General features: G+C 29.6%; 1 protein-coding gene across 2 annotated transcripts in view; it reads left to right on the forward strand.

Moving 5' to 3' along the window:
• The window catches only part of LOC132946593 (glutamate receptor ionotropic, NMDA 2B), a 209,841-nt gene that overhangs the window by 147,698 nt on the left and 36,089 nt on the right, over positions 1–26,054 (forward strand). The window contains exon 1 of one of the 2 annotated variants that reach the window (XM_061016642.1): positions 113–690. The exons of the other annotated variant lie outside the window; for it this stretch is intronic. Within the exon in view, the coding sequence (XP_060872625.1) occupies positions 213–690 (478 nt within the window). The 5' untranslated portion in view covers positions 113–212. Of the gene's footprint in view, positions 1–112; positions 691–26,054 lie in introns of those variants that run through there. 2 annotated transcript variants of the gene reach the window in all.

The raw sequence follows: 26,054 nt of genomic DNA on the forward strand, positions 1-26,054 counted from the left end.
CACCACTACCGCCACTGCCGCCTGCGGTTGTCAAGGCGACGGCTTGAGAAAGGTGCCGAAATCGCTTCGCTCTCGTTTTCCGCCCCGGGTCCAGTAGCTCGTCACGCGTGAGCATCGCACCACACGGTCGTCGCGTGAACACACGTGGTCCGTGTCTCGTGGTCTACGCCGCCTCGGTCGCGTGTCATTCACGCCCACCCGTACAAGCGTACATGTGGTGGCCGTCCTGGTTTCGAGTGGCCGTCGCCCTCCTCCTGCTGATGTGCTGCTGCGGCCGGTATCCACCGTCGTCGCGGTGGCCGTCCGCCGGTCGGGCAGACGCCTCGGCCGTCCGGTCCGGAGGCGGCGGCGGCGGTGAAAAGGACCGCGGTGGGGCCAGTGGTGGTGCGGTCGGCGGTGGCCGATGGAAGCACAAGGGCGTAGGCGTCGGACTCGGTGGAGGCGGCGGCCGCTCGTCGCACCGTCGACCGAGCGCGGGTGACAGACGGCCCGAGATGGCCTTGAACGTGGGCATGCTGATGCCAAAGACCAGCTTTGGGGTTCGAGGTTACCTACGTGCCATACACGATGCCATCCAAGGCATCAATAAGGCGTACAAGAAGAACCACACGACCAACTTCAGCAAGATCTACGACTTCGAGGAGCGGAATGTCAGGTCCCAGATGATGTCCCTAACTCCCAGTCCCACAGGTCGGTACGATTCAATAGTCTTATGATTTCGTATGATTATAGGATGCTTACCAATAGTTCAGTGGTGGATCTGAAGTTGATTTTATTAGGGGGGGGGGGGCAAATATTGGTTTTACCGTACTATACAAACTCATATTTTTCTACGTATGGTTTTTTACTTTTTAATAATTTTGACAGTAGTGGAAGAACCGTTAATTTGTGACTTGTGGAATGAGATACTATTCTCTATTGGTATACAACAGCAAAGTTAAACTGCTCTTAAAATATTTGAAATATAATAACAAATAACAACAAATTTGTTATGTATGAATGTACAATAGTAAATAATCATACTTAACCAGAAAGCAATTTTGGTATGTGTGTGACATATGCCATGTGGTTAACCGTTTGGAGATAGCTGTCAACAATAGAGCAACAGACGTCAAAATTGATAACATGTTTCGAAAAACATAATCAATTTGTACAAAAAAAACTTATACAATTTGTAACAATAATAGTATCTTTGTTACCGGTAAAATTTTACTCTGGACATTTACCGAATTCACATCTTTATTCTAAATACACTAAATTTAGCAACATCTTACAGATCATGTTATTATAAGATGCCTTAGTACTTCGATTTTGGCCATGGAGGGATGGCGATCGCTCCGTCACACCACCCCCACCCCCAAAATCGAACGCTGCTTTAATCGCCACCGTACTAATATATTATTTACATGCGGTCGTACGTGGATTTAGGATTCGTCAATGGGAGCGGCGAGGATTTATGGATATTATTGTCGACGTATCGTTTATACAGTCGCATATTATTATTATAAACATCGTGCAGGGATCTCCGTTAAGCACGGATTCGCATTCCGCATACGACATCGTACTCGCGACGAACTCACGATCCGCTCAGGACGTCCCACCCCCACCCCCAACCCCCCAACCCCACCACCGTTACTGATTACACCGGAAATTCGAATTTAATCTGCAATCAACGCGTGGTATTTGTACTCCTGTCGCGGTCCTGCTTGTTGTGTTCGTGCATCGCGCGACGTCGTCGGAAGCTACGACATTATAATATTATTACGAGACGATGCGTAGTAGGTACTAAAATCAAATACGAAATGTTATCTTTCTATAATATTATTACAGCCGACGCCGTAATACTTAATACGCCCTTAATCCGGCCCGACGGGAATTCGTAAGAGTCCTTCGCCCAAGAGATCGTAACAAGCTTCGATTCTGTAGTACAACATATTATATATATATATATATATGTATTGTATGTGAGCTTGTGTGTGTGTGTGTGTGTGTGTGTGTGTGTGTGTGTGTGTATGTGTGTGCGTGTGTGTGTGTGTGTGTGTGTAAGTGTGTGTGTGTGTGAGTGTGTTATAGATCACGCGCTCAAAGCGTCAGACGATAATTTTTAATACAATTATTCGTCTAATCCGCATCGTTATTAATTACAAACGACGGTTCGAAATATTTATGTCCAATGACAGTTCTATCTGTTTGTTTGCGTGCCGCCGTTTCGGTACGGCTGAATATTATAATCGCGATGAACGCAAAAACTAATGCGATTATTTAATTTAACTGTGGCGCACACACGCCCACACGGTCTATACGTGATCTGATGTCTGACGATTAGCCTTATACGCATTAACATAATATCACTGTAATTTATCATCCGCGGGCAGGTTATTAGTCATCAGATATAATATTATATTATACCTACGACATAACAGAGCCCGCTTCACATGTGGATGTCAAACGATACTTACGAGCCAAAAACAATATTTTTATCCTATAGAAACGTACGAGCGTATCTACAGTTGTATTTATAATATTATGTGAAAGCAGATAATAATATAATATTTCGACATGCTAATTTCAAAACAAACGTGAACAAATCTGTATACAAATAGGTATTTAAAATGTGATTTTATGCTAATTTCCCACGTAAGGATCGCAGCTGCAGTTATGTGTGAACGGTTTATATTTTATTTTTTTCAGTCAACGTAAAAAGTAGGATATTGTAATATGAAGGTTTCCACTTTTATAAATGCAAAAACGACAATTAATACGGTTTCCATATAGAATAATAATATAATACCGTAGTCTGTTTTTCCAGTGCATGCGGTAGCGAAAAATTATAACGGACCAGCACGTAAACATAATTACAGCCATTAGAACGTAAACATTATCACACATAGGTAGCCACCACAACAATAGTACAATACATTTCAGGTTGATTGAAAAGTGATTACATCGAACTGCAACAGTACAAATACGGTACGCAAACTGCGAAATTAAAAATCATCGACACAACCTGACGAAATCACTCCTCGTCCATTTCACCGATCTTAGTCATAACAGCAGCTGGTCCATTGTACTGCCAAAGATTTATTAACAACACTATCGAATTTTTTTTATCTGCGCTTAGACAAATTCAATTAAATATTGTTTGATGCAATCAGTTTTTAATTAATCTGATTTCGGCACGGTGAAATCGTTTTTCGTGAATTAGGTATTTAACTTGATACATATTATATCGTTATAAACTATAAAACGGTTGTATCTTATCCTAACTCCGGATAGCTGGTAATTTAAATAGTACATAGTGTTTGGAGTTTGCAGATGTGATTACCACGTTAGGTTCGTTTAAATTGTATTTGATTTCGTATCTACTTATTAGTTTTTAAAAAATAGTTTTAACATAATTTTATTCTGTAGCGTTATAAAAATAGGAGTTCATCCTACCATATTCGCGCAAAATTCAGATTATGATAAACTGTTTTCATAGATTATACTCAGACCTTGCTAAGAGATTAAAAATAGATAACAAATATTGTATTGTATTGTACCTAACTTTATTATGGAATATTGATATTTAACGCGACTTCTTATAACTATTGATACCTAACATCACAAGATCATAATATTATTGTACAGTTGACACGTTATATAATCAAACAAAAATATCATGTTTCCATTAAAGTTATCGGAAACCTGGTATTGAAATTGTCAATTACAATATATTATTATTATATGATACTGTGCTTATTTGTGCAAAAGTACCTAATGAATATTCATAATAATAATAATAATAATAATACGCAATATAACTAATTATTATACAGCTAGGTAGAATAAATTATATTATTCAATTTTAAAGCAAGATAAAATTCGCTACCAGAAACTACCGCAAAGTTGGATATTGAATAATGTTTACTGCTTCGAGAGGTAAAGGCTGATGACAGACACAATGCTAAAAAAAACAACGGTTATACATCATTGTAAAACCAATGCTTTCATCGCTCATATTATATACGCTCCAAAACTAATAAGAAAAGTTACATTTTTGAATAATTCAACTACCTACATATTATTTTGAAATGTGTTCTTTTATGCCGTCGGTGGTGGAACGAACAATTTGAACACCAAAAACTTTCGACGAGATAATTTATTTAAATTTTAGTTAGAGGTTTCCGTGAAAATCCCTCGCAGAAATATCTGTATATAAAGTTTAAATTAGATATCGGCTACATTTCGGGCTTTGATGAACTCGAGCTTTCCATGTCAGCCGATAACAACAAACCATGCATAAAATGTAAAGTCCGTAGGGAAACCCCCACGGAATTCGTTCCGAATGATAGTCATAATGGAGTCGCATATAACGTATTGGGGCCTAGTCAAATGTTAGCTAAGGCTATATTGTTCTGAGTACTTGTGACCAGCTAGACCATCACAACTTGCGAGTTTATTACACTAACGCATACCTATAGTGATAAATAACTACGCTCTTGCAGTCTCGTCGTTTTTCTAATGGACACCGATAATTTGTTGAACTAACCCTTTGACTACATCGGTTGTTATAATTTATTTTTACCCCTATAATATTGCGATTATTTTGTAATAAACCATGGAGAGTAATAAAAAGAATAATCAACAAAAAATTCCAAATAAAGTAATATACGAGTACATAATAGTATATTACTATAATAAGTTCGGTCCTAGATCATACACTATATCACTACACGCTGTATATTATATAGTCACATTTATTATTTTGTATTCCAATTTCCTAACCATTCTATTGTACGTGCATTTAAGGTATATATTTGCATGACGTGTCTTCATAATCGACGGAGTAGATGTCTATTATAGTAGAAATAAATAGTTTTTAGTTTATTTTCCTCTGTGCTATTGATAATACTTAATAAATAAAAACAAATATTTTTTTTCTATCATTAATATTTTTCTTATAATATATTATATACATTGTGCATGTATGCTTTATAAGATAAACTACAACCTCATTAAAAAACAGCATTATGTGTTTCAAAAGAGTGCATGGTTTTCATATGCTTCAAGTAAAAACATTATATTATAATATCGATGATTTAAAATTGAAGTAACTGCCTGTAAAGAAGTGTGATTCCAATAATTTATTATCTGGGTAGTTACTTTTATTTCGATTAAATATAATTTTCAATTGATTCGTAATTATTCTGTGGCCATCTATTTCTTAGCATTAAAATTACTTTTTTATAGATCAATGTTAGGTATAACTAAGACAATTCACAGTAATACATTATGTACAGTACAGGTACATTAACGTTACATTCTATCTTCAAACATTTTTGTGTTCAAAATTAAAATCAATTATTGAATACGAAAAAATTATCTTCGGTTTTCATATTATTAATGGTATTCAAAGGTTCAGTTACTAAAATAATCACGGATAGTTAATGTTTACAAGTGAAATGATCATAAATTTAAATAAGTTGGCCGTAAACAATGGTCTACTCCTATTCTACTACTAATCCATATTTTCTTGTCAGTATATATAGTACAAACTACTTTGTTAAACAGTATTAGACATTGTATGCAATTTAAACATGGTACAATTCATATACGGACATTCGATTTCAATAATTGTCTGTCGGTAAATTTAAGATCTGCTTGATAAGAATTGTATTGTGAAAATGATTTAACGTTTATGTGGCCCAAAGTATTTTTCAAAGGAATGATACAATAGTATTTCATGATCCCATTGTTTATACTTTATAGTGACGTTGATTTAGATAAACATAATCAATCACGATATCATTTTAATTGTGCGTTATAGACACGTCATGAGATAAATTATAGAAGGTAGGTATTGTGGTAAAATAAAACTGCAGTCAACATTGTTTATCGAATATCCATATTATTTATGATTGGTTTTTCACTTCGTTTTATATATTTCACAAAGCACCTGTATAGAATATCAACCAATATAGTGGCTATTTGTACACTGATTTTATAAAACATTTAAACATTGAAACACCGTCGCTCAAAACCACGCACGCACCTGTTGTGCGACATTTATGTTATACTCATATCAGTTACATGTTTTATTATAATACCTACTTCGGTGCTATATTTTAATATCACAGGTATACTTTCAAAGCTATTTATACGCGTTTACGATTATTAGTGATAGAAGCACGTATTCACAGGAATCGTGCATATCCTACCTATTAATCTTGTATGATAAATTCTAAGGAAATCAGGGCGTATTTAGTGTTACATTTAGTGTCATCCGGCTTTTGGGAAAGCCATCTAATTATGTACCTACATTATAATACGTAGTAGTTGTATACCTACTTGCAATTATTATATTGTCCCTAAAACCACTTAATTATGCAAATAGTTGAAATTCTAAAGCTCGAGGTTACCATATTTTACTGTGGGAAATACACGATTTAATACCCAGCTAGTATCATTAAATTGTTATTCAATTGAGAATTTATTATAATTAAAATAAAAAAAAAAACGAAATGCAAATTATTATTTAAACAGCCGTTCGATGAACACAAAATGTACATTACACACATCGACCATAATTTACTAAAATAACAAATATAGGTAGGTGATTTCATTAATGAACCATTAACTAACGACTAGAACTTGAAACTGTTGAATGTATGTATAGTAGAAAGAAGCCAATAATAATAGCTCCATGCCGAATCACACAATTGATTGTCCACATTATGTTCTGTATTAGCAATGCAGTGATTCGTATGAATAATATTGGATAAAATACTCGTCAGGAGTAAAGATGTCCTTTTATTACAATGGACGAAAATTGTCTCACTGTATATAATAATATATTATGTGTTTAGAAATACTAAAACGAATGTGAAGAAATTGATTTTTATACGTCTTAAAATAATGTTGTTCGAGAGTTTTCCACGATGCAACATTCAACTCGATAAAGTACTTTTTAGCGCCGTACATTTTGTTCTGCAAGTAATTTCCATCTTCGTTCCCCTCAATTACCACTCTTTTATAAGCGGATCACAAGGCATGGCGTAGTAATTGTAGAGGACCCTTAAGGTTTTTTTTTTTTTGAAAGAAGATTTTTTTTAAATAAAAAATTACTCGGGGGTGACTATGTGACGTAACCATTTTTTAATCGCGTATAGCAAACTCTTGGCAATAATAATCTTTGTTAATGCTGAAAACCACTCGAAATTAAAACTTTAAAGAAAAATACATTGATCATCTTAGATTCTTTATATAGAAATCATTTTTTTTTTAACAATTTTCTTATACCTATTATAATAATAATAATAATATAATGGAGAACTGTAAGTCATTTAATTTCTTTTTACCATCATATACTTATGTAAGTCGTTGATTTTTAAGATTTTCTTCAACATTAAAATTTATTTTAAAAAAATATTTGCTTTATTTATAAAAAATATTTTTTTATTTCATATAGCTGAATATTTTATAAATATAATATTTTTAATTGTTTTGTTTATTATTTATTACAAATTTAACAGTAAATGTTCTATTTGAATCATAAATTTATTTCTTTAAGAAATTATAAATAATTATTAATATCCATAAATTGAATATGAAGTATAATATTTTTGTCTTCTGTGTGTTTAGCTGATTAACTAAAGTCTCTTTTAAAGTATTGAATACATTTTTTTTAGTTGAACATTATGTCTAGTTAATGTAAAATAAATGCAGAATTCAATTGAAAATGATTAGTAGTTTGGTAAAATTTGCAATTTTACTATCAATGACAAATATTTTCATATTTACCTAGGCATATATTTTTAAAATATACGCATTCAAATATTAGTAAAACTGTTGAGTGACATTTGTCATTAATATATTTGCAAATATTTAATTTCTATTTTAAAATGTAAGTACTAAATTGCCGTTTATAATATTATACTTATGGTGTATTTTGAAATATACAGCTTAAGTTATATAACTGTCTGCATTATTAAATAAAAACGTACTAAACGATGTAGTTTTTATTGCTGTTTTAGTATTATAAGTTTGAGGTACCTACGTTAAAAAAAATTATTCAAGATCCAGTCGGAGTCGGAGTAGACATTATTATTTAAGTAAAGGAAAAAAAGCACCAAACCTATAATGTGTAATTAAATAACATCAACATAAAATTACTGAAATACACTTGACCCGTACCTACTTAGGTATTGAGTGTTATTGATAAATGCGGATTGGTTCTCAAAATATGGGAACGAATACTAACTGTGAGCATTTGAAAAGTTATCAAAAATCAATGATGACACATATGCGAGTATCGTTGCGTATTACGATAATAATGCGAGTCCGTTGTCTGAAATGAAACAGCCGGAGTTTAAAATAATAAAAATTACGAATGACGGCGAAAATTGAGACTAAATAACGATAAAAAAAAAAGTTATATATAATAATATGAATCTATATAGAACATAGAGCGACAACAAAAACGGTCCGTTTAAGTATTCTAATTTATTCTTCGGCATTAAGATGAAGAATTGCACACCACATTTTGAGAGACGGCGCGACAAGGCTTTCAGGTATAGGAGAGCAGTAGGTATCTGTGGATTTTTTAATAATTTGCCACGGTCCAAAACGGATTTCCCCTGTTTATGTCACGGGGATGAAAAGACTGTAGGGTGCTTTATAACATGAATATCGCCATAATGCCATCGCATAAACAGTGAACACTGCAGTAATGACATTCTAGATTAACATTCTTTGTGCAGTGACACTAACGCGGCTAATGATAAAATGTAAAGTAATATTATAATAATATAATGCTTGCGCGGCGGTGTTCTTATTGTTTCTTATTCGTTTTGTTTTAATGACAATATAATATACACAACGTGGACGTCAGCGGGGAGTGGATGGTTCAAATATTATCAGATGGTGAAATTGTGTAGCGATTATTGTCCAATAGTATTATGATTGCAGTGATACTTTTACAGTCGTTTCAAAAACGTCGTATGGATCCAAACGAAACAAAAATTGAAAGTGATGTAAAAAAAAAAAAATGGCTGAATAAAATATTATAGAATAAAATCGAACAGAATTTGCCTAGAAAATTATTTATATTAATATGATGTGCTAATAATTTTTAGTTAATAATCTACGCATTAGGCTTTAATGAAGTTAACAGTAAAAAAAAAAAAATAAAAAAAAAAGGGACCACTAAATTTATCAAAATATTAATGAATTAACGTAATAAATAATAGCTAGGTAATAAAACATAAACATAATGATGTTATCTGTTTTGGTGTGAAATTGCGTAAAATATTTTTAATAAACAAAACAATATTTACATTCCGATTGCATTTGATTAATAATGTTCGTAAATTGAATCCATAACTAACGAGAATGTATTGAGAATGTATTAATCACACATATAATAATATTATTTATAATCTACATTACCTATATTATTTAATGAGCATAATAATATTTTAAGCAGTTAAATAATTATGCTATTCCGAGAATAAATAGTTATTCACATTAAAACTAATATTTTGTCATACAGTAAGTAACACAATCAAAACCAAACCATCTGTTTTTTCTCTCACTATATGCAAACATCATCAAAGTTCTTGAATTTTGATTAATATTGAGACATATATTTTTCATTTACCATACCTGAATATTGAATAATAATAATTTACTAAGTTTGCATCTCGTAAACGTTTAAATTATTCAGTTATAAGTACCTATACGAATACAAAGGCTTGAGAAATATTTTAGTAACATTTCCAAGCAGCAATAATAATTATTGTTTTAGAGACGTGTAATACGATTAAAATTTTGAAAACATCAGAAATACTATAAAATTTTCCCTTATAAATACTTTAAAAAAAAAATTGTACCTTGTATAATCGATGAGTAAAACCGGAAGTAAAACAATTAATATATTGATTGTTAAAAAATTCTAAAAGAAAAATGTATTGAACCAGCTGATAAATAAATCATAGCTAATATTAACTTAAATAACATTTTAATTGTTTTAACATTGTCATAAGTATAGATACCTAAATTTTACCAACAAATGTTTATGGTGTTGATTATTAGAAATTACATACACATTTTTTTTTATTTAAATAATTTCTCGACTTCGTAGTCACTCACATAATAATCAATAACCATAATATAATAGTTAATAACAAAAAAAAAAAAATCTATGACCACGAAGTTAATCCCATTATATTATTACAAATAAAAAACTATAAGCATGCGTATAGAGGACTGGTTATTCTTAATGCCAAACAAGTTTCCATATTTCCATTGGAATTTTTAAACTGATTTGAAGTTTGAACACTACTTGTTTAGATTGTTTAGAACGTTATTTATTCTTATTTCTAAATGTTTTATTACTGTATTTAATATTTTAATAAAAAATACAATAATAGGTAGAATAATGTGTTAGATGTTCAAAAAATAAATTACAAACAATAGGTAGGTAAGTAATACACATAGACACACTATAAGACGATGCTATTTTTGAAAATTAAATTTATCGTTTTTGGCTTTATTTCAATATTATACGTGATTCTGTAATCGGCGGACTGGCGAATAAGGCAAATAATTAATAATATAATATCTGATTGAATTCTAAGATAAATTTGATTTACTGGGTTGAAACAGAATAAATTGATCATTGTAAGATCTGTTGCATACTCCTGTCAAAATGTACCGATTACAGTAAAAAGTAATCACGGATATTATGTTAGTATTAATTTATTTATTTTGTGTGTCTGTTGTATTGAAAATTTTCAGAGTTAGATTATAATATGATCTGTAATCTTTATATGTGATTATATGAGTTTATCACATTATTTCATGGTCACGTTTTATAGATAGAAATTATTAATGGATTTAATAAAAATCAACTGTAGATGCTTTCCGGCGTATTGTATTCGTCCATATAACTATACAAGTGCAGAGACCAAATAAAATATCAATTTTAACAGAATTGACAGTAAACCATCATTAAATATGTCATCGAAAATATGTCATTTCAGTGTGGTTTTATAAAAGCAACGCTATTATATTATGAGTATTTCTAATTTATATTTCTAATTACAACTGTAACGTATCTGTAATATCTGTATAAGAATTATTCCGAATTGTATATTGTGTAAATCAAACATGTTTATTGAGAATTATTTTATGTTAAAACGAAATGTGAGTCTCAACAATAATATGAACTCTGGATTTATCGAAAAAACATAAAAAAAAAAACCATATTCAATGAATATGCTTTTTATATTTGCAGGATATTTTGAATAAAAATATTTTTGTTACACAAAAATAATCATTTCAGATTCAAAGAAACGATATGGTTTACATTGACATTTAGCTTGGTATTTCTTTTTTCGTTATGTCGGCAGTGATCACGTTTGAAGCAAAAAAAATATGATAATCAAATAAAAAAAAAAAGCTAAACATGGTCCATTATTCAGATTGTAAATTGGGTACGATGTTAATTTGAAAATGTTATAAGTAGGTAATTGGAATTTCTTAATAGTTTTTCGAATAATACGAAACATCAGTGACATTTTAGCAAGCATACTGTTTAGAAATAATATAGGTACCTACTAGTATCATACTAGTTTAATAATATGATTAAGAGAAATCTTTATGACTACCCATCGAGTACCTACCTGTGCTGGAGAATTTATCAAGCATAAAATATTAGAACGCATACAACAGTATATTTTATTTCAAATGATATTATAATATTTTGATGTTTCATGGTAAAATATAAAATTAATATGATTTTTAATTAGTGTAATATAATTTTTATGTTAATTTAATGGAGATTAATAATCATTGAAAGGATATTAAAACTAATTTGAAACTATTTGTGTACTTACATGCAATGTGCATCTGCCATATCAATATCTAAATAGTTGAATCCTAAAATACTGTTTACGTCATCTCTGTTCAAACAAAATAAACGAAATGTAATTGTACATGGAAGTTGAATAAATATCCAAATTTCGGAGTATTTTATGTTTTTATTATATTTTTACTAATTAAATAAGTCGGCTTCGCTTGTGGAAAATATAAAAATAAAAATCGTGAAATGATAAAAATGGCTTACCAAGAAACTGGTACATTGAAATATTATATGTGTGCCCTCCCCTCCCCATCGATTGTCATCAATGATAATAGGCCATAGAGTGACGCTGTGACATCATTACGGGGGAGATATATTTTGAACACCGACACGAACAAATTGCAGAATTATTCAAATGTTTCGTCAAAAAAATGGAAAAACGATATACAATGTATATGTTTTCCCCTACCTTACATCGCCCAAAAATGGAAAAATATGACGCTGTGACATTTTGTGGAGAGTTGCGTATTTGCAACCACTTTGTAAAAAAAAAATCGTGATAATCAACAAAAGTTTCACCGGAAAAGTGGAATAACGAAATATTATGTGTGCCCTCTATTCAACCCTAAGAAAATATAAAAATGAGAACTGTATTAGGACACTCTGTCGGATTTCGGGAACATTTTAACAAAAACAAAATAATTGTAAAAAAGTTCAATATTGTCGACAGAAATAACATAGTACAGCGGTACACACAAATCGCCTATTGTTTCAATTATAAATAAGGATAAGGGATTCCATATTGTTTAACTATATAGGAACCTATATCTTTAATCACAATATTATTTAAAAACCTGTCTTAATTAAACACTTTATTTATAGGTCTTATTTAGCATATATTTTTTTATGTTGTAGAATATTTTCATTTGCATTATTGCATTATTGCACTGCAGTATACATTCTGTCAAATCTTTATCTAATTAGTAGACATGTTTTTTTTTTAAATTCTTTGGTCCATTTCAATATACATTTTTCCTCGTATGTCTTTTATATTTAAAACCATATGGTTATACAAAAAATATCAATGGATTTCGTCCGAATTTCAGTTAATATTTTGTTTAAAGATTCAAAAGTAAAGATTGTAAACCAGTAATGAATATTGAATAATGATACAGCCATTTGATATTCTATGAACTCGCCAAATAAATTATAAATATTGACCCTATATCCCAGGGGGATATCATACAAAAAAAATTTTACTTCTTGGGTAGGTAGTTAATATTATAGTTTGATAAATACCAAAGCCCCCTTTTCTTTTACAACTTTTATTTTCATCGAAAATAAACTTAAAATAATGTCTAAAGGAATGTGTAAATTTTGATTCTCAATTTATTTTTGTAAGAACTTATTTAATTCAAATTCACTTAAAAAGTATAAATAATAGTAAAAATAAATTTAAATCTGGAAAGGTTTAAATCCATCTGATACAATGTCTTATTCGTCCAAACATTCCAAATAACATTATCATTATTGAAAATATTTTGGTATGCAACTTTAGTAAAAACCATTTTTGTATGAAGTAATTTAAATGTAAATACACCACAACGACGTATAAATAAAAATTGCATTTTGAATATTGTTTTTATATTGTGTACATAAAAAAAATGCTGATACTAAACTCGGATAGGCTAAATCGGGCGTGGATGGATGTATTCATATTTTTCAGTAATGTTCTTGACCACTATACTCTTGAAAATCTATAAAAGACGAGGATAGCTTTGCTAACACAAAAATCTTCGGGATTAGTTTTAAAATGCTCGATGTGCTTTTGTATTATATTCCTTCCATTATCACAAATGCCATGAACATTTTTATAGAGTCCCAGAAAAAACTATATCCAATCAGTCCATCTAGTTTATAATCTGAAACCTCGAGAAACCGATGAATTCATTTTGAGTTATTTTACTATACACACGAAAATTCATATTAATATGTAAGTACGAATTATGTAAACACATTATTCTTACTGGTTGTACAGAATATTTTGCTGTGTCGCTTAAACAAAAATATATTTTGAAAATATGTCATGTAAATATAGAATGCTTACATTGACGTATTGTAACAAAAGTGATTAGAATGATAAGATAATTTAGAGTAGTACAATATACTAACGTTATTAAATCATGCTAAAATCACTTATATAATATTATTAAGGTGGTATTGTAATTTTCTATGTTATATTTATCCATCCGAACTAGGTGCCTTTGCGGAATTCTATGTACTGTTATTTTATGTAATTTTAATTATTATGTAAGCCAATTCGCCATTTATGTCCAATATTCATAATGGACCCAAATCGAATTCATTGCGTACAGAATTTGTATATTTTGGTTTCCATTAGGTAACCTGATATTTATATATACAATAACATTCTACTCTCTCTCTCTCTCTTTCTGTCTCAAAAAAAAAAAAATGATTTATTAAAAACTGTTAAAATATAAATTTATTACCGCTTCTCCTCGTATACTATTAAAACTTATGGGTAGATCGATGTATATCGAACTTTAGTGGCTCTTTTCCACGCTCATATATACTTTCAAAATAACTACCAAAACAATAAAACATAATGGTACACTATTAACACCATGCTTATAGAAATGCGTATACATTTTATGTACTGTATGGCTCTAAGAATTTGTTCAATATCGTGACCTACAAAATGTTAATCGTATTGTATGTGATGTGGTATTTTTTTCCATCGAGATTTATAATTTATATAATATGTTTAATATATATATATATATTAAAAAGTAAAAACCACTTTTACACAAAAAGTAGACACACTACGCTTATTTACATATTATTATATTATTATGACAGTTTCTCCAACACAACATGAACATTTATAATTTTAACTTAATATTATCATAAAAGCGGATATTGAGAAGGCATTCTAATCAGCTTTCCTAAAGTTCCAATTCGGTTTTAGCACTGTTTTTACAATCTATAGATACCGATCTGTATGCGTGTTGGTTTTTCGGGGAATTTTTTAGGACAGATCGATGAGCTTGTAGTGTTACTCGATTATTATCATTAACTGAAACAATATAGAGGTCCGGATCATAGCCTCGATCCCATCTTCCCGAGTGAAAAGTATGTATATATTTTCCACTGAATATCAATTGCATATTCTCAGTTTCGATTCATTCACTTAAAACATTTATATTTTGCTTCATAAGAATCATAAACCCAATATTAGTATGATTGACTATTGAAATAAGCAGCTAGTACTGAAGAGTATTGAGTAGATGGTAAGGTTGGAAGACGCCATTATTCGTTTGGGAGACTTTATTGATGTTTAGTATAGTTATACCAGCCACCTTCACGGAAACAGGCCAATCCATCCTTGTTATATACGTGACTGGAGTTGGAGATATCGTTTCGTGTATAAGTAACCGTTCCATAATGTTTGTGATATGTGGAAGAAGTGAGTTTATAGCTTGTGTTTGTTCTTCGTTTGGAACGTGAGTTTCCTGTAATAGGACTATATATCTACTTTTAAATTCTCGTAATGGTCGAGCTAAACAGCTACTTTAATCTCTGCTTAAGCCTTCGACGTTTAGTTGGAAGATAATTAGCTGAGAGCCAAAGCTCGAGTCAAAGAGCCCTGAAAAGGGCTGTTTTCGGAGTATGTGCGTGTGTTGCTCATAATTGCTGCGAGGTCTAGGAGACAGTACAGCAGTCGGTAGTGGTAAATCTCCAGCCATCTAGGACGTAGCCCTGGGCATACTACGTGTAAGCGATTTAGTTTTGTACCCCACTTTGTATTCTAATAGGTGTGGACTGTCTGTCTACACCTGCCCATATTTAAATTTTTCATATTTTTTCTGAAGCCCTATTTAATTTGATGACCCCAACTATAATACTATGTTCTATTATAATCTATCATATTATAATGGCATCGCAATAATGTATTATGTTTATGTCCATAAGACAAATTATTATAAGATTAAATTCTTATTTCAGTATAAGTATTCATTTTAAATAATTATATAGGCATAGATACTATTATAGTTATCTAAATAATATTATGACATAGGTACATGTAATACATAGAGTATTATTAAAATTAACAGTAATACCGTATAAATACCGTTTCGTTCGGTATTTTAAATTTTAAACTACCTACTTTTAAAAATAAACATGATTTTGAAAACAATAGTGAATATCTAAGTTTAAAAAAAATCGGTCTGCTGTGTATTAGGTTTCGATTGTACATTTATACTTCAATGTAGGTCACTATTACAGAGACGTAATCACTATTATACGGATGTGTTTAATTTGAATTAAATGACAAACTATTGAATAGTGAAAACGATTCAGTCAGCCTATATTTCTGAGGATATTATATTAGTAGTAAACATTTTTATTAATTATACAGAATGTTAAATTCTTGATAATGCTATTTTAGAGTTTTGGTAAAATAGTCTCTAGAATTACTAATTTTTAAATTAGGCACAACCTAAAAACAAAATCAATTTCACAAAAACTGGGTTTGCGTAAAAATACCTGTTTTTTCTAATTTTATTTTATTTTGAAATATTTATTACGGTTTCAAAAATGAAGTCATTAGCTGGGAAAAAAAAAATTTGCAATTATTATTTTACATAATAATAATATGTACATCCATCATAATAATCATACATTACACAATAAATAATTTAGGAATAAGAATAATAATAGTTATACTATAGTACATAATATTATGTGAAAAATCCTGTTGTGCAAATTAGTTTTTTTAAGGAAATACATTAATAAATTAAAGTTTTTTATTGATACAATATCTTCAAGATTCGTTGGCTGTAGAAAGATTTTTCTCTCTTCAGCTCAGTATCGGCATTCAAGGAGGAGGTGTTCTATAGATATTAAAGATGTGTTGCAGAATTCGCACAAAATATGGCTTATTAGTTCTTTTTTCCTTAAGTGAATGTGGGAGATGTTTTGTACAAGACCATATTGTTTGTTATGGTCTTATACATATAGGGGAGATACGGGTTTGGAGCTATAGAAGTTTTGATTTCCTAGTTGTTTGTTTGTTTTTCCGATTATTTTGAAAATTAAATTACGTACGACTTTTGTACTTTTTCCCCCAAATCAGATTTTTGAACATAATAAATTACTCTCAAAGTTGAAGATCGAAGATTTTACTGTGCCGTTAGGTGATGATAGACATAGAAAAAAAACAATCACCATTCTTAAATCAATATATTCAATGCTCCGCTCAAAACCTTAAAATATTGATCTAATTGTTATATATTACGACTACCTGTGTTACCCGACTTCGCAAGGGTTAAAATAATTAATCTATCTTTCTATCGTTCTCGGCTTTACTTCAGTTGAATATAATATAATATAATGCTAACACAATTTATTACAATGATTAAATTTATAATTTTACACTTCTTAATTCTGGACATACATTTGATATAAACACAAATAAATGGAGACGGATTCAACGAATGTTTAAAAGCCGACGTAAATCCAATATTGTTAAGGTTGTTATTTGATTTTATGTGTTTTCATTAAAACATGTCCAGAATTTAGAAATCAAATTATAAAATTAATCACTGTAATTGTCTTCAGAAGTATTTATTATACGATTTGTTTTTTGTTTTAATTTATCTGTAAACATTTTTACGTGACATATTTCTTCTAATAATTACAATAGTAATATAATCTGTAACCGATGGAAACAATTTAAATAAACAAAAAAAGTATTCAATTTTCGTATAAGCTAAAAATAAATGCATGTGTAAGTCACGCTATATAACAATGTATAGGGGTTGAAAAATAAGCTATGAACAGAACATAGTCTTGAGGTATCTATTTACAAAACTTTTATTGAAAACGGTCCAGTAGTTAAGTCTATAAAGGACAAACAAACAAACATTAATTTATATATATTTATATAGATATCGAATCTCAGTAATTATATTGACTTTGTTATTGAACTAATTAATGACTTTTCTAAAATAATTCAATACTAAAATGTAATCTTACTTATATATTTACCTTTTATATGATATATATAAATGACAACTTACTGATTAAAACAATAAAAAAATATAGACTCTATTAAATATATAGGTATATCATCCACAACAACAATAACACTCTAATGGAGGACAATACATTTTAATGCAATAATAAAAAAAGCAAATAATCCTAACGACTTACCTTTAAACAATGTAAAACTAATAATAAAAATACTATACCTACCACTATAGGTATTCCATATATTATTTGTGTTATTTTTTTTTTATACAAAAATAATTTAATTTGCATTTGTTTTTTAATGAAACGTTTAGTTTTAGTTAGTGTTTTACATAAAACTTCATATTTTACATCTATGAAATCTGACAAAAATAGTTAGTATTTTATGAAAATAATATTATAATCATATTCCCAATTCAATACAAATCATCATCTATCACTTAATCACCGTCACTGCTTTGTGCTGGTAATCGCCGATATAATTGCAACAGTATTCTACCTTAGGGTCAAAAGTTAAATAATAATTTAATATTCATGTTGTGTAACTAATAATAACTATGTTAGGTACTCCTTTTGATGTCCAATGGATACTAATTATTATGACAATGTAAATCTCGATGACTCGATCAAAATATGTTTAACTATTTCATACACTGTCTATACAAATGGCGATCTAATTAAACAATTCATTAAGCCTTAGGTATATTATAATAATATGTGGCATCTCTTTAATACACATTTTATATAGGTAGTATTTTATTCAATTAATTTATATTTTCATAAATCAAAAAACAAATAATATTATATTATATGGGACATAGGCAAATATTCCTATTTCACAGACATAATTTAATATTAGACGTACTTTAAACATTTAATACTTACAACGAGGCTCAACATAATATAAAATTCAAGGAAAAACCTTGACAAAAACGTGCACTTATGATCACTTGTGTATTTTTTTTTAATATTCTGCTCTGGACGTAAATATATAAAAAAAACATAAACACTTAAATCAATAATTATTAGCCTGTGAATGACATGCATTCTCCATTGTAAACGACTAAAGAATTTATCGTCTCATATCCTAATAGAATATTTATATATAAATGGAATAATACATATTACATATAGTGTTATTGTAATGTAATATCATATTTAGTTTTAAAAACATTTTACATATTTTATTAAACATTTACCCCATAAAACGGCTCCTACATAATGTATAAGATATATTTGGTTATATCAATATTATTAAAATTTATGAGTAAATTATGACACTATATTTATACTAAGTACTTAAGTATGCCAAGCGCCAATAATTAATAATCTTTAGTCGTAATTGTTGAGATGTTATCACTAAAAATTCACTGAAATATGCAACAAAAATGTTTTTGTTATGATAATATGGATGACGTGTTCTTAGACGAGCGTGTTTAGGACCAGATTTAGCATACGGTACTTTCTAAGTTATATTATGAAAACGTAGTGGCAGGTTTCAAATCCTGGTTAAAAATTATCGTATTCCTAGATAAGTAGTAAATATTTATAATAATATATCAATGTTTTTCTAAAAATAATATAGGTAAGTGTATTATTTAATGTGAATATGTTTAAAAACGTATCAAGTTATGTAACATACTAGTAAGTTTAAAAATAAAATAAAATACAGTATGTATACTAACGTATAATAATTGTATTATATTATAAGAGAAATTATTATGATAGTCATCGTCTTATTTTAGAACCGCCAACTCTAGTCATATGAGTCATATCATTTTATTAAATATATCTATTTTAGTTCTAAAAATTGTTAGCTATAACATATTTGAATCCTAACGGATGTGTAGTAGGCGCTTAAATCAATTTTTAAAGTACCTACTTAACAATATGATACACTTATAAAATAAAAATAAGTATTTTATTTTAACAAAATCATATTATTAGCTATCTAGTCTACGTTTAGCTATATTTGTTGAGATTATTTCTAGTGTTTTGTATACGATTTTATGAGATTGGGTTCTGTTTAATGAATTTCACTGCAATCCTTTTTTCAACATAAATATGATGGCTGGTCTGGGTACAGATATTTTTATTTTCTATCTGCTTTCGCTTAACGCTTTGTTTATTACCATCGAAACGAATAAAATGTAAAAATTACCTAATTTCCACAATGTATATTATTATTATTAAAGGTTAGGTACTTATCGCTATATATTATAATATGAAAATTAATATTTGTCGTCTGTCCTTTATACATTCCTAAACGGCTGGACCAATTTTGATGACATTTTGTGTGTGTGTTGGAGTAGTTTCCGGGATGATTTAGATTCACAACTGGACCCGGTAGGTCCGCCCCGGGGAGGTGCTCAAACAGGGATTTTTAGATTTACGATGGAAATGTTTGTTTATAAATGGTTGCTATTGGTTATAAGAGAAATAATTAGTAGAAATTAGTATTTATTATTTTATTGGTTGCCATTGGTTACTCGAGCAGATCAGGTACAAACATGCATCAAATCGAATTTTCACACAAGTCCTACTAAGGTGGCTGAGTGGCACATATCGCTCATCGGCGTTGTCTGTGATTCGAAGTAGCCGGATGCCTATCAGGGTGGCTGAGTAGCACTCACTGCAGCGAGTTACACCCAAAAGTAGCTAAACAATCACATTTTTTAGTTGTCATTTTTTATGGGCCACGAAGTGTGAGGGATCAGCTAGTCAATACTAATAGGTATTTAAGACTTATAAATTTTCTTTGAAGTGGAAAATATAGAGGAGCGTTTTTTAAAATCATATTATATTTACAGGATAAATAGTATTATAAATTAAAGGAATGATTAAACTTTGACCAATTCAAGTAAAATGTGTTTCGAATTTCTGTAATATAGTCTAATGTTAGGAAAATTTCCAATATTAAATTTATATTTTATATTTTTTATTATATTTTTGGACTATTATTAACACAATGTTATATTGAGCTAATATTTAATTTTGGTAAAAATCTATATGAAAATAACTGAAATCATTATATTATTATATTATATTATTTTAGTTTGATAAACTGTGGAGTGGAAAATTTTAATTATTTTTCTCCAAAGTTTATATTTTGAAATAAAACATATATCTGTTAAAAGTTTGTAGAAATTGTTTCAGACTATATCAGAACAGACATCGATAAAAATAAGTATATTTTATTAGCTACCTTTTATTTTTTTGTTCACGTGGTATCGACGGTGTTGCCGGAATTTTTTGCGAATTACTTCGTCAACGCCGCCATCATTTATTAATTTATTTAATTAATATCATACAAATATTTACAGGGCTCTTAGGAAGCCAGAGACTACTTTCCATAGCGATCGCTAGTGTATATTTATAGGCTCCGGGCGACCTAAGGGTGTACATCTAGTTTCTATTTTTGTAGAAATTCTAGCTGGGGGCACTCTTCTCGGACCAGCCTTAGTCCACAGGCCTAGAGTCACGTATATGCTGCCTAATTCTCTTTTCCTCCTCCTTCAAGGCCAATATATCTTCCACCATATTATATTGCAGCCTGTAGGTGTCTACTGCTTCACCTAACGACGTGGCTTTTACGCAAGTCCTCAAACACTGTATCAAAAAATATGCTCAGGATTTTGTCAACCGCTAGTGGACGTCCCAATCGAGCCTGCAGGTCTACCCTCTTCCAGGCAAACTGCTGGCAGTGCAGCGTGGTATGCTCCGCCGTGTCCCACTCTATGGGGCACAGGACATGGTGGGAACTTGCGGCTCTACCCCTCTTGTGTAGATACTGTTGAAAACAGCCGTGACCAGAGAGGAACTGCGTCATGTGAAATGTGAGAAGAATATTTGGCAGAGTCCTCCCAGCCTATCGGCGTATATCCGGTACTAGACGCCTAGTCCATTGGTTTTTAGACAATGACGTCCAGCGCATCTGCCAAATTTCTAGCGTTGTTTTCCTTTCCGCGGATTTCCTCTTTGCCTTCACGGGGGGCAGTGCCGAAGCTGGTATGTCCTACAAACCAGCCGGCTGGTGTCTTAATCGGCATCTTTCTGCTGCGAACAGGTCCATCGGTGGCATATCGGCCAGGAGAAACGAGGCCTCGTCCGATACCTTTCTGTAAGCCCTTATTAATCTGAGCGCCGGGGTCCTCAGTGGTATGATGAGGGAGGTCCGGTTCCTTGAGCCCTGACAGTGGTGAGCTCCCACACTGGCGCTGCGTACAAGATTTGGCTGTCCACCACCGAGCTGATAATCTGGCGCTTCCATTGACATGGACCACTAATGTTCGGCATAAGTCTCGAAAGAGCCACCGCTTTTTCGCAAAGATTTCAACATGTCTCGCGAATGTCAGTCTTGAATTTCAGTCGAGAATAACGCCCAGATACCTCTACTTGTTAGTAATTGTATGGAATGTGCAAACTGTTTTTAATTTTCATCAGTTAAATTAATTTGCATTCTACTTTCTAAAAAAAATCCAAAACTACAAACTACAAACTAATAAAAAAACGACGAATATAATGCTATAGATAAAAAATAAATGTTCAGCAGTTGAAGTTTACTTTATGATTATAAATTAATTCCATGAATAAACAGAGTATAATATTTTCCATCCTCACAAATAAAAATAGATTGGCATGAAAGCAAACTGTTTGATACGCACACCTCAAATGTTTCTACACGTCATCTATATAGTCTATATCACAGTTTTCTGCCTCTTATTGACTAACATTGCATATAAACATGACATTCCAATATAGGAACAAATCAAAGTTGGATAACTAAGACATTGTCTGTTTTTGTGTAGGAGGTTGGCTGACTTAACAATTATTATAGGTCTGATATCTATCATGGTACTGATCATACCTATCTATTTTTTAATGTTTTCTATAACTATCTGGATTACCTGCTATTATTTCCAATGTTATTATAATTTTTTGTTATCACTATTGTTATTATGATTGGATGAGCATGTCATCAATATAATATATTTTAGGTATACATGACGTACAATAACCATATTACTCATACTATACCGTCTACTATACTCACTGTAAATACTCATGTTATTTTAAAAACAATTTTAAATTTGTATTATTGATTTTATTTATTCATTCATATATATAACTTGTCAACCGTACTAATATATTGTAATAGGATTAATTTATGGACGTTAATCACCATTTTGTTGATGCATAGCAAAGATAAAAAAAAAAGTGAACAAGTGGGTCAAACGGATCTGTATTACATTAGGTGTCATGTGGGCCACTAATGGATGTGTTGAATTTCAATTAATTTGATAAACATCATTATATTATATAAAAAAATGATTTTGAGTGAAGACGGTCTGCCTGCATTGTAATAAAATTTTTAAATTACAAAAAAATAACCTAAGATTGTTATTCTTCAATCTCCATTTAAATGTCTAATTTCGTACAACCTTTAACTTTAAATAGGTATCTATTAAAAAAGATCGTGTTTTTATAAATGTTAGATTGATGTGAGATATTTACGAAAAACCTAGTTTTAAATTTTCAATCCTTATCTATAAAAATTGAGCATTTTATAGGTTCTCAACTGCAAAATAATTTTTAAATTTAAGTGATATTGATGATAGTATCGTTAACATTTGAACTACAAAATGCTTATATAAAAAAAATTGTACATAATACAATATAATATGTATCTATAATATTTTCGAATTACTATTATAAAAACTTATGAGGACCCTTGTATTAAATGTTCAAGATTTTGACCTATCTAAAAAAATTGAATCGATATCTAACGAAAAACATTAAAAATGTCATACAAAATATTTTGAAACACAAATTATAAAAAAAAAACACACATACATAATTGTTGAACCAATACATTCATCGCTCCATTCAGAACGTAAAATAAGTTTATATAATATTAATTGTATTATTAACACGAATATTGAAATTAAAATTTTTTCATCTTAATACCTAGGTACTACTATTTTAATAATGTTGAAGTTTAAAAAGTTTAAACACAAATCATATTTGATAAAATATTCTATTTGATAGCTGAGTACAAAAATAGATGTAGGTTTATAGAGGAATGATGTTCAATTGGTAACTCAAGGGGTAAGACACTTTACAATAGAAGTTTATTTATGGTGTATTGAAAAACCCTCATGTAAAAGTGATTTTTTTTTTCGATATAAACCGAAGAGAATTTCAAGATATCATTCTATTTTTTTTTTTTTTTTATTAAATCCACTCAGTGTCAAGTTATACTCATATCATTTATATGTTTCACTATATATATAAAAAAAGGTCGCACTAAAAACATATGTCCTGGATACACGATATGCATTTTACAGTTCATTCTACCATTCTAACATAATAATAAATTATGCAATCGAAGTTATTAAAATTATACCAGTGATACAAACGACTTTTGTTTTGACTTATAATATAATATTATAATTATTATTATAATGAATATACATTTATATTTAATAATAATATATGAATATAACAGCTACTATAACTATTCAGTTAAGATTTTAATTTTAATTGCATTGTTCTGCATTGTTCAATTTGCATGATAATTTATTAAAATGTCCAATTTAAAACCTCTTGAAATCGGGTACCAGTATAAAAAAATCTACCTATCTAAAATAAATAATAATGGAGAAAAAATAAAGACAACAATACATTAATGGTTAAATAATTAAAAATCAACGAACAAAGGGTTATATCTATTTCATTATTTATCCGTTTTATTTTCAATAAATAATACATATGATTTTGATTAATAATACCTTATCACACACATTTTATATACCTAAATATATTTCTGCAAATTACATTGATATAAAATTATTGTGAGGATAAATTAATTGTTATATAACATGTATATTGTATACCCTATACCACACCGTGTTTGGTCCCATCAGTAATTTTGTTCTGACAAATATTTTTAACAATTTTCATTTATTTTTTTTTTTAGATTTTCATATTTATTCTAACTTATGTTTTTTAATTAACTTAAACTCAAAATAAATATAAAAACTAAGTTGTTTGTTTTTATGTTTCTTAAAAATCTGAGATAACCAAATTTATAAAACTAATTTATGTAAATATTTTAAAAGTTTAATAATTAATTTCCATTGTGTATCTATACAAATAGATGTGTAAGTTTTAAAGATCTGACAAGATATTGGTCGAGAAGTTACATAAGCAGCAACTGTTGTTTACACAGGCAAACACAGTGAAAAATCCTGTAAAAAAATGTTTTAAATAAATACTCGTATTTATTATCTCACACTAAAGTTAAACAAATAACAATTGACAAATAAAAGTTATTACTATATTTTAAAAGCTAGCAATACAGTTGTACAATGATTCAATTATTCATTTTTAAGTAAAAATAAGAATATAATTACTTAATTTAAATATCTTAATTACAAGGAGAGTTGTATTCATTTTAACCTAAATGTAATCTAATCTATTCAATTTTATTATACATCTTTGAGATAAAATATCATTATTTTTTACATTATTACTAATTGCAGTATTATCTATATTCTATTGTATGAATATTTACCATTCATTTATACAAAATTAAGAGAAAAATATACCTACTTGCATCATTGAATACTTTCTTAAATTATGGTGAAAATTAATTGGATATATAATGTATTAATGTGTTAATGTAAGTACTAAAATAAAAACGATTTTTCGAACACTTTTTATAATTAATTAAAAGTATTGATGTATAAATTAATATTAAAATTAAGTTTCTATACTTTCTGAAATACATACAAATATACAATTATTGTTTATTTGTTTATTTATAATTTGTAAAATAATGAAATCTCTATAATAATTCAAATACTTTACAATTTGATTTAATTTTTCATAGTACCTCTACTGGGAGGCCTCTATAGTCTAATCTGCCTTTTTATTTTTATTCATTTTAACTTATAAACCATCAATTGTTCTTATTGTTCTTCTTTTTTTTAACAGATTGAATAAAAAACATATAAAACAAAAAAAAAAAAAAAAACTTTACAATTTAAGTATACGATTCAATCACAGTAACATGACATACATAGTATTATCTATATTCATTAGTTTAATACAATATTTTTATTTTATTTGATTATTGAGTTGAGTTTTTTTA

The sequence above is a fragment of the Metopolophium dirhodum genome, chromosome 6 (genome assembly GCF_019925205.1).
Source record: "Metopolophium dirhodum isolate CAU chromosome 6, ASM1992520v1, whole genome shotgun sequence".
Taxonomy (NCBI): domain Eukaryota; kingdom Metazoa; phylum Arthropoda; class Insecta; order Hemiptera; family Aphididae; genus Metopolophium; species Metopolophium dirhodum.